The following is an 11,265-nucleotide window of genomic DNA, read 5'->3' on the forward strand; positions in this document are numbered from 1 at the left end:
TAATAGGTATCATCTTTTATTGTTCTTTTTTGATTATTTTGCTTGATTTTTGGAGATTTGATTCAAGTTCGGTATGAATTATGCCATTCATTCCTAAGTTCACATTGTGCTCTCTAGAGTTCACATTGTGCTCTCTAGGCCTTCATTCGATTTTGGGTATGTTTCACCCCTTCTCCAATCAAGAATAATATAAAGAAGAAAGTTGAGATTGATGGTATATTGAACAATCAAAGTGAGTTGGTTTCGAATATTATTATTGATACGAAACAATCATCACCGTTGAAGCAACCTATTTTGAACATGTTTGGAGAAGAAATCTGCTATTCCTTAAAATAAGATGAACAAAAAGAGAAAAAAAGTTTTGGTTGAGCAAGTTGCCGATTTTGATTTCAAAGATAAAATCCCTTCACACAAGCCTAAATTTCTATTTTCCTTATTGATTGAAAATTCCTTCCCATTAATACATACTTTTTCCTAATTAATTTACTTTTATCTTCATCTCGTCACTGAGTTCTTTTGTTTTGATTTATGAAAATAATACAAAAATCTTATAAAGTTTAGTGTATGACAATGATACAAAATCTGCGATGAGGAATGAAATAGATATACAAATTATTTTACTTAATTTTTTTTAATACCAAGTTATCTATAAACTTTGTGGATTGTGATATTCAATTAAGAAGATATACTTTAGATTATAAATTGAATGGAATCAGTTTATAAAGTGATGTCATATATGCTAATTTGTATGAAATGTGCATGGAATAGATATATAAACTCGTATCTATGGATTGTGATACTCAATTTAGGTGATGCCAATTTGTATATCCATTACATACACTATGTGCTAATTTCTTTGAATCGAAATTCTATCTCATCTATTTTCGTACTAAATTAAGGTTGAATGAACACTATCATCTTTCATATCGATAAAAAATAAAATCAATATTTATAAAGAAAAAATGACTGTACATATATCAAATTTGGAAGAAGTAAGAAAGAATATTGTGGTAAAAAGATCAAATATGTGATTATCTATGGAGGATTTTGAGGAAATATATGTGGAAAAAATATAGAATAAATTGGAGTGAAAAGAGGAAGAGAGAATAGTTTATTTGTGAGAGAGAATGTGGAATTGTATAACAAATTAGGAGAAAATAAAGAAAGAAGAATTAAGAGGAGAGAGATATTAGAATGTGATAGATATCCTTCTATCAGCAAAATTTATTTTTTAAGGGTTCTTTTTTCATGTTATAAGAAAAATATTTTTTTTTTTGTTTTAAAAGATGCTATTAATTGCAACCTAGAAAGTATTGCTATGACTTGCAATATACAATCTAAGAATGTAATTTTTTTTTAAAAAAAGTCAACGTAAAAAGTTTTATTATATTTTTGGGGAGAGAGTATGGGGGGCGGGGAATGTGTTGGGGTAAGAAAATTGCCCTTTAAAGCCTAAGGCTTTTGAACCTTTTATCCATACTATAATATGGATATCTGTATTTACACATATTTACCCATTATAAATATGGACCGAGTTGGATATTTTATCTATTTTTGTTTTACTTATTTTAATTGACTCATATTCGATTTGATCCGCTCGTTTGTCATTTTGATACACATTTTAATACTAAATAGAGTATATAATTAATGCAATATTAACTATAAGTTTACCAAATAAGGTACTAATACTACATAAAGTTAGTGCATGCATCAACTTTTCTAATGCACTCTACCAAACGACCCCTAACAGGCTAACAGCAGCTCTATAAGCTATATATGGCGGAGCTACAATGTCATATAGGGTTTGGACGAACCAATAAATTTTGTATAAACCCTATATTTTACTAAAAATCAAGAAAAATAATACTCCCTCCATCTCATTTTGTGTCACCTTTTGATCGAATATGATTTTTTTTATTTTTTTTTTAAAGTAAGTCTCATTTTGTGGAGTTTAAGAAATTTTTAGAAAAGTTAAAAGAAGAGTGGTATCATTAAAATTAAGTGACACCAATAAAAATAAAAAATAGATTGTATCTTTAAATTATTATCAAATAAAGAGTGAAATAACATTCAATGGCATCTCATGATTCCTCGATTTTTTCAATTACTATGTTAATTCAGATGACCAAGACGTGTTTAGCAACGAACTCCAACTTGATATCAAGGTGTTTTACTTTGATGTAGGGGAGAATACGAAATCTCAAGGCTATTTATTTCATCCAATCAGATTTCAGAAACCTCAAAGTGTCTTGAGCTTTCTGATGATATAGAAGCTTGTTTATATCCGGTCACTCTTCTCAATCTGTCCCCACAGCTGATTTGAGTGTAGAACAGACCATTGATTTGCCTCTATGTATTTGTTTGGGTCTCCTGATGGATCGGGTCGGGTATGATTTTCTTTTTAAAAAATGGGTCATTTAGGGTGATATGGCCATTTCATTAGTTAGATGGGGTAAAGTTGATTAATCTTTCAACGTACTTTTTTTTTTTTTTTTTTTTTTGGGCCCTTTTCCCTATTCTAAAATATCTGCCTATTGATTTCTTCACGCTAAAGAAAGCTTTTATTATTGATTTCCCTTTGCCTGCCGTAGTCCGGACCTCTAGCTCGGTATGTACTGTCTCTTCCTAGTTCCTCCTTGGCTCTTCTTTACCTCCCTTTTTAAATTTATTTCCCTATTTCATTTTGTAACAATTTATCCAAAATTGGTACTTTGTTCGTTAATTTGGTGGTTATGCATTAGCTTTAAGTCGGTGTTTGTCCTAAAATTCAGAATACACAAACCTTAAATTCTGACTCCGCTTCTACCTACACAACCCCTCGCCAGCCCATAATAAGTTCAACTTCATTGGTGCTATACTTCTCAGCTTTTCGAAACTCAATAGCGTTTTTTTTCCTTCTTCATAAAGTGTTATATTAGAAAGTTGAAGTGTTTGATCAAATTTTTAAAGAATCCTCCGTCTCATTTTATGTGTCGCCATTTGATCGGGCACGAAGTTTAAGAAATAAGGGAAGACTTGGTAAAATTTACCAAATTATTCTTTATCAAAAAATGTGTCAATATTTTTTTTTTAATTAAGTGATACCAATAAAAGTAAAAGGATAATTATACCTTTGAAAAGTTGTCAAATAAGGAAAGACGACACTTATTTTAGAATGAATTAAAAAAAATATGATGACATATAATTTAGGACGGAGGGAGTAAGTGTTTTTGAGCTATTTTTTTTTTCCCTCGGAAAGCACTTTTGAAACATTGAACAACCACAAAGTAATGCTCTACTATTGGCAAAATTAATTTTCAATTGATTAGACAAACAAAATCTACTATCATTTCAAAATTACTTTTTCGACACAAATTTCTGGTAGAAACACTTACCAAAATAAACAAATTTTGAAAGCCTAGTCAAATATGCTCTTAGCGTCTTCTGTTTCCTTGGTTTTCCTATTCTTGTCTAAATATCTTGTTTATTCTGCATCGAGGCTGACGTGTTATACATTATATGGAGTAAACAAATAATGCCATGTATTTGTGCTCTCGTGAAGTAAGTGACGCACAATTGAGTGCTAATAATAAAGACACATAGCTGGATGAGATCACATTTTTGGATAAATCAGTCCTTTTCTATGTTTTTTTTTATGGGATTGAATCAGCATCATTCAATAATTGGAGACAACAAATTTGACAAGGGGGTCACAATCCCAAATATTTACATATGGCCAGGCATTCTCAAACAGCAACATATCATTCACACTGAAAAGCGATGGATGTTCAATCTATTCCAGCGACTCTGGCTGTCATTTTAGTAGCAGCATGTGTTCAAACTTGTCTTCAATGGGTCAGCAAGCAAGGGAAAGTACCATCCTGTTGCTGGAACAATCATCGATCATTTGCTGAATTTCAACAGGCTGCATGATTACATGAAAGAAATGGCAAGCAAATACAAGACCTATAGGATACTTAAATCTTTTCCAAAGTGAGGTTTACACCTCGGACCCTGCTAATATTGAGTATATTCTAAAGACTACATGTTACGCTCACCCCCACTCTCCCCTCCAAACCCAAAATCATCCCTCCTTTTGGGCTTATAAGGACCATTGTGGCGTTTCATTTCTGGATTTTATATATGAGAGAAGTTTAATGCTACATTCTTGATGCACCTTTGCACACAATTGACCTGTTTTCTCAACTTCCCTTCCTTGTAAAGAAAAACCAGAAAGTTTTCAAGATTCATTGCGAGTACTAATCACTATAATTCACTGCAAGTATCACGATTATGCTAAAACTCAATGTTAACTCTTAACAGGGTGTTTTGCAGGTTTCTAATATAGTAGTTCATTGCAAAACATAACCTATTTGGAGTGGCTTATTTTCGATGCCTTTCAGCCAAAATAACTTTTTAAACACTTTTGTAGTGTTTAAGCAAAGATTAAAAAGTACTTTTAAGCACTCATTTTTAAGTCAAAATAACAAAATATAAGCCAAAAGTCATAAGTTACCTATAAGTTATAAGCTCATCCAAAGAGGATCTAAGCCTTTCTAGTTTCTGAATCTCAATCTGATGCAAAATGGCCCTTTGAGCTTGCTGACCTTGAAATAACTCTTAATGTGTGCTTGCAACAATTGACACAAACATAAAATTGTCTAGTACGTACACCATTCAATTTTTCATGTGTACATGGATCTCACAACTACGCTTAGCAATGATAAGGTGATACTAGTAAGTCGTGTCTCCCATATTCTTTATTTCCCTAAAGAAGCAAAGGAGACAAGAACAGAATGTACTAGTTTCTCACACCTAAAACTTTGCAGGGTTGGCACCATTACAGCAAGTTGAATGATCTTTTGGGTGATGGGATCTTCAAAGTTGATGGAGAGAAGTGGAAAAACCAACGGAAGATATCAAGTTATGAATTCTCCACTAAAAATTTAAGGGACTTCAGTAGTGCAGTTTTCAGAATCGGTGCAGTAAAACTAGCTCAGAAAGTATCTGAAGCCGTGACCTCAAACCAAGCAACAGAAATTCAAGTACATAACTTCACTTTGCTCCACAGTTAATTAACAAGTTAATAAGCTAACTCATTCATTTGGCAGGACTTATTTACGAAATCAACACTGGAGACAGTTTTCAAGATTTTATTAGGTGTGGATCTAGATACTACAACTGAAGAAGGCATTCTATTTTCCAGTTCTTTTGATGAAGCTAGTGCAGTAACTCTTTATCGCTATGTTGATGTGTTTTGGAAAGTGAAAAGATTTCTAAACATTGGGTTAGAAGCAAATATGAAGAAGTGTATCAAAGTGGTTGATGAATTTGTATATAAAATTATCAGAAACAAGACAGAACAGATGAGCAAGTCGCGAGATGAAAGCAGGGTTGTAAGTTGAATAACCTTCTAACTTATTTCCTGTGAGCAAGAGCACCAGATGATATTTGAACTTTTACATGATTGGCAGATGAAGAAATCAGACATTCTGTCTAGGTTCCTGGAAATGAAGAAAACGGATCCAAAGTACCTTAAGGACATAATCCTCAGCTTTATAATTGCTGGCAAAGACACTACAGCTAGCACGCTTTCCTGGTTCTTCTATATGATGTGCAAGCACCCTCTCCTACAAGAAAGAATTGCAGAGGAAGTAAGGAAAGCAACCGGAACAAACGAGTATTCAAGTATCGATGAGCTACCCAACAGCATTACTGATGCCGCACTGGATAAAATGCAGTATCTCCATGCATCATTAACTGAGACGCTAAGATTATACCTGGCAATTCCTGTGGTAATACATAAATATAGTAAGAATGATATAAACAAACAAGAGATGTCATTAGGCCAATGCTTCATGCATGTACCTCTATTTATATGCATATTAGAGCAACACTTGCAGATGAATCATGCATACATATAATATATGCCTATTAGGCCACTGCTTCATGTATTACAGCTCTTGATATTGAGTTTTTTCTCCATGCAGGATGGCAAACTCTGTTTATCAGATGACACTTTTCCTGATGGATTTAGAGTAAGGAAAGGGGATTCTGTCGCATATCAACCATGGGCTATGGGCAGGATGAAATCTTTATGGGGTGATGATGCAGAGGATTTCCGGCCAGAGAGATGGTTTGATGAAAATGATTGCTTTCAGCAAGAAAGTCCCTTCAAGTTCACAGCCTTTCAGGTACACAGAGCTTTACAATCTTAACGCCTATAGTTAGAACTTCTAGGAGCTTGGCTGCACCAAACAGAAATAGTTTTTCAAAATCCAGCCTTGACAAAGAAACATGCTAATTGTTAAGGTTTACAACCTTAATGATTATAATTAATGAATGGTAAAATTATGTTATAAACGTATAATACGAAAGACTATTATAGTAAGAAAGGTAATTGAGGGATCTAGCTCATTTAATGAATGGCTTACAGAAAAAGTCCAAAAATGATCTCTTATCTTTGGCTTTAGACTTAAAATCATCCTTTTTCTTTCCTAAAGAGCATTAATAGTCCTCCATGTTTGAGTTATTGGAGCACTTTTAATCTCCTTCCTAACATCTATTTATTTTTAATCCCTCAGCACATGTGCACATGTCATTCACATGAGAACCTTCTTCACACCCCTTCAATCTCGATCTTCCCAATCTCCACTCTTTCCCCAAAAGATCTCATTCCTATCTACAAATTGAAGAACCCAAAACAAATCAAAGGGTGATTGCTTAAGAAAGAAGGAAAACACAGTCTTATTGTTGTGCCTAGCGCGAGCCTTATTTAGTTTTTAGTAAAGCCAGGCTTTGGCTCCCTAAAGACTAGGGAAATGGATTAAATGGGGAGGGGGCACTTATGCAATGGGGGTTCAGGGTTCAGGTATACTTTCACTAACTGCATTCTACCAATTTTTACCGAAGTCAGAAGCCCGATACATTAATTCACATCCACTCACCACACATTTTTGAATTTCACACCCCTTTTACACTTAACTAATAACTCAAAGGCCACACATCCGGGCAAGTTTTTAACTTAACATCATCTTACGATTCCTTCCGGTAAACATAACCAATCAATTAACGAAAGGGTTACAATTACCAACTTCACTAAAATCACAACATTCCGCTTAATCAATCAGCATAACCACATAGGGAATACATGTAGCACTCAATCAAGCCACAACGACAACATTAGAACACAAGTCCTGCACCTCTTATTGACCCCAACCAGTTAGAATAACTAATTTCCAACCTTCCGAACATTATCGAGATATCAATTGAGACCAACTAATATTAGTTGTGGTTGGCGAGGTACCAATTGAAATCTGTCACGTATCGATTGGACTCAACTCGGGGAGACAACACTGAAATATTACGACAGGGGAGAAGAAAATGAGATGGATTTGCATTTCCAAGAAAGCATACCAGACCTTCTATAGGTTAAACTTGACTCCCAATTGACTTCTCATTATACTGAAAGAGAGGTCCACCGAGATAACTTGAGGTTCTCATTAACACAAACTCTGATCATCACCGAATTGAGGTTTGAGGTGTCGAGCGGAAGTGTGTTTATTGCTCATGATCTTGGCAGGGAAATCACCTTTTTTAGCACTCATAAGTGGTATAACCAGAACTTGAATGACTCAAACCAGATATAAGACTCTCTGTTCATGAATATTATGAGTAATATTCTACTTGCAAACAAGATCAATGTGTTTGGCATATATGAAGCTTCAGCAACTGTTGGATAATTATTACCAGCTGTGCTTGATCCCTTAATAGAAAGGTTTAACCAGCAGTCCACTTCTCTCACCACCTCTCCACTCAACTAATAGTAGTTACGGAAAACACTCAAAAATATTCGAAATAGCTTAAAAATATCCTTCAGATTTTTGGTTCAAAGATATCCCCATTAAATATTTGGCTTAAAAATATTCTCCATCTAACGGAATTCGAAAAAGGATAAAAATATTCCTAAACTATCTGAAATGGATTAAAAATACTCCTCTATTAAATATTTGGCTCAAAAATATTCATCCCTTAACGAAATAAAATTATTCCGATTATTTCGTTAATTTATATAAAGTTCATCATTTAATTTCTATTTCATTAATTTCTTTAAGTGAAAATTCATATTTCGTTAATTTATATTTTGTTAATTTCTTTAAAGATTAAAAAAATGTAAAGTGAAAATACCTTTTTAGAATAAATATATGTTTATTTTCCAAATCAAAGTCAACCAATTTATTATAATTCAAATACTTTTTTTCATTATCTTATTTTTAAATTTTAAAAAAATACTTTTATGTAAAAAAATTAAAGTATTAGGGTTAAAAAGTTAAAGTTAGGGTTTAATTCAATCGAAATAATTTAATTTCGTTAAGGGGAGGGATATTTTTGAGTCAAATTTAACAGAGGGGTATTTAATGAAATTAAATTATTTTGATTATTTCGTTAATTTATATAAAGTTCATCATTTAATTTATATTTTGATAATTTCTTTAAGTGAAAATTTATATTTCGTTAATCTCTTAATTTCTTTAAAGATTAAAAAGATTTAAAGTGAAAATATCTTTTTAGAATAAATGTATGTTTATTTTCCAAATCAAATTCAACCAATTTATATTATAATTCAAATACTTTTTTTCGTTATCTTATTTTTAAAATTTAAAAAATATTTTTATGTAAAAAAATTAATGTATTAGGATTAAAAAGTTAAAGTTAGGGTTTAATTCAATCGAAATAATTTAATTTCGTTAAGGAGAGAAGTATTTTTGAGCCAAATATTTAACAGGGGGTATTTAACGAAATTAAATTATTTGAATTATTTCATTAATTTATATAAAGTTCATGATTTAATTTTTATTTCATTAATTTCTTTAAGTGAAAATTTATATTACATTAATTTCGTTAATTTACATTTCGTTAATTTCTTTAAAGATTAAAAAGATGTAAAGTAAAAATACCTTTTTAGAATAAATGTATGTTTATTTTTCAAATCAAATTCAACCAATTTATATTATAATTCAAATACTTTTTTTCATTATCTTATTTTTAAAATTTTAAAAATACTTTTATGTAAAAAAATTAAAGTATTAAGGTTAAAAAGTTAAAGTTAGGGTTTAATTCAATCGAAATAATTTAATTTCGTTAAGGGGAGGGGTATTTTTAAGACAAATATTTAACATAGGGGTATTTTTGACTCATTTCAGATAGTTCAGGGGTATTTTTGATTCTTTTCCGAATTCTGTTAGAGGGAAGGGTATTTTTGAGCCAAATATTTAAAGGAATAGTATTTTTGAGCAAAAAATTTAACGAAAGACATTTTTGAGCTATTTCAGATAATTTAGGAATATTTTTAAGCTTTTTCCGTAGTAGTTATTATGTGAGAAAGTCACATTTTTTTAAATTACAATCTTTTCAAGAAAGAAAGTGATTTTCTCGTGAATTCCACAATATAGTAAAGTATCTTCCCCTAACCACCAAGAATCAACACTTCCCTCGGCCTTTCCAGCATAAAGTTAAGTTGATTTCCTTTCTCTCCCTGTTATGTTTTCCTCATTGAAGTTTAACTATGCTATTGCTATAAATTGCTCCAAAGTAAAATGGTAGGTTAATTTTTGCAGGCTGGGCCAAGAATTTGTCTAGCGAAGGAATTTGCTTACAGGCAGATGATGATATTTTCAACAGTACTGTTGGGCACCTTTAGATTTAAGATGGGTGATGAGCATTGGAGAGTTAAATACAGAACAATGCTCACTCTTCACATTGACGGGGGCTTCATCTTCTTGCTTCCTATAGATCAGGCCACCAGATTCCGCCGGCCGAGAACAATTGAGATGGATGTCGTTGTATTCTGTCTATATGTATAAACTTCCGTGAAAAATTCAACTTTTTCATTAGTTTTCAATTTATTGGAAATATGTGCATAGTTTGATCACCATGTTGTCCACAAAAATACAAAAGATACTTTAGTGGGATATTTATATAAATTTGGTGATCATATTATTCAAAAAAAAATTCAAATGTTACTTTGGTAAGCTATTTCTAGAAGTTTAACTATCTTTTGAGGAATACCATTAGTTGGGGCTGCAATGCACTGCTATCAAAATTGATTTGTATTTTACCTTCCTCTCTAATTTGATCCACTTGAAGGTAACTTATATTTGTTCTTTCATTTCTTAACCCAACATTGCAAAACTACTTCTACCGATGAAGCTAAACTTCAACCCTCCTTATTCCTCTCCCCTGATCGAACCGTGAACCCAAAAAAGATAATACCACTTCAATTCCAAAGTTGATTTTGGAGCTTCAAAGGCATATCTTCAACAGACTAAATCTTAACAAAATATTATCACTTCATACTATGTAAATTCATTGAGAAATCAAATTGTATAGTTTACAACCAACACTGTTTTGATGTGAATGTGCCTTCAGCTATCATACATGGTAGACAAATCTGTAGTGACAATATGAACAATAACCAAGTCACATTTAAGCTGCTCAAAAGCAAAGTGGCGAAAGTATTGATCAGGCTGAGCATCTCTCAATTTATCTGCACAAGGTAGAAGACAATAACTATACGGAGCATCAATGAGAAAATATATATAATATTAATTCTGAGTGTTTACGAATCTATTCTCTCATTTGTGAGGTCGACAACAGTGCTGTTTTAACACCCTCAAAGATGGGGAAACTGTGAGCCATAAGTCTATCAACACAAAATAAAATCTATTAGATTCACTCATAAACATTGATGCAATGAAACACTCTAAAATAGTAAAAGTTATTAAAACCTGTCTATTTACTCAGGAAACACATTTTTTGTGCAAATAATATTTACTTGTAATATTTGAGAGCAAAAGAAAAGGAAAAGATAGCATTACTTTCATTTTCTAGGGAGATTAATAAACTTACCTCATCAACGTTGTCAAAAATATTGATGCTAGGCTAATGGATGGTACCGACGATCGTTCTTCCTGCATCGACAATGTTCCTAACAGATCTCATTGTAATGGCAACCGCTCTTGCAACCAATCCTGAAGCTGGTTCATTCATGAAAACAATAAAGGGGTTTGCAACCACTTCAACTGCAATGGCCAACCTTTTACATTGCTCGATTGCTCGGTTGATAGACCATCGACTCCAGACAATCTGACACAATGTTGATCTTAATAAAGTTAGCTCCACAAGTTTCATAACTTCGTTAGTAAACATCTGCAAAAAGGTAATCAGTTGGTACTATTATTGGCTGCCATGGATGCTTCTTTAGGATATATTAATACTACGGACAAA

General features: G+C 32.3%; 1 protein-coding gene across 1 annotated transcript; it reads left to right on the plus strand.

Annotated features, from left to right (window-relative positions):
• Nucleotides 1-2,351: 2,351 nt before the first annotated feature.
• LOC107863386 (cytochrome P450 704C1) lies at nucleotides 2,352-9,910 on the plus strand. The gene is made up of 7 exons (XM_047408592.1): nucleotides 2,352-2,387; nucleotides 2,444-2,608; nucleotides 4,809-5,024; nucleotides 5,091-5,375; nucleotides 5,454-5,774; nucleotides 5,970-6,173; nucleotides 9,597-9,910. The coding sequence occupies exons 1-7, from the start codon at nucleotides 2,352-2,354 to the stop codon at nucleotides 9,840-9,842; spliced, it is 1,473 nt and encodes a 490-aa protein (XP_047264548.1). The 3' UTR covers nucleotides 9,843-9,910.
• Nucleotides 9,911-11,265: the final 1,355 nt, after the last annotated feature.

The sequence above is a fragment of the Capsicum annuum genome, chromosome 3 (genome assembly GCF_002878395.1).
Source record: "Capsicum annuum cultivar UCD-10X-F1 chromosome 3, UCD10Xv1.1, whole genome shotgun sequence".
NCBI classification, from domain to species: Eukaryota; Viridiplantae; Streptophyta; class Magnoliopsida; order Solanales; family Solanaceae; genus Capsicum; species Capsicum annuum.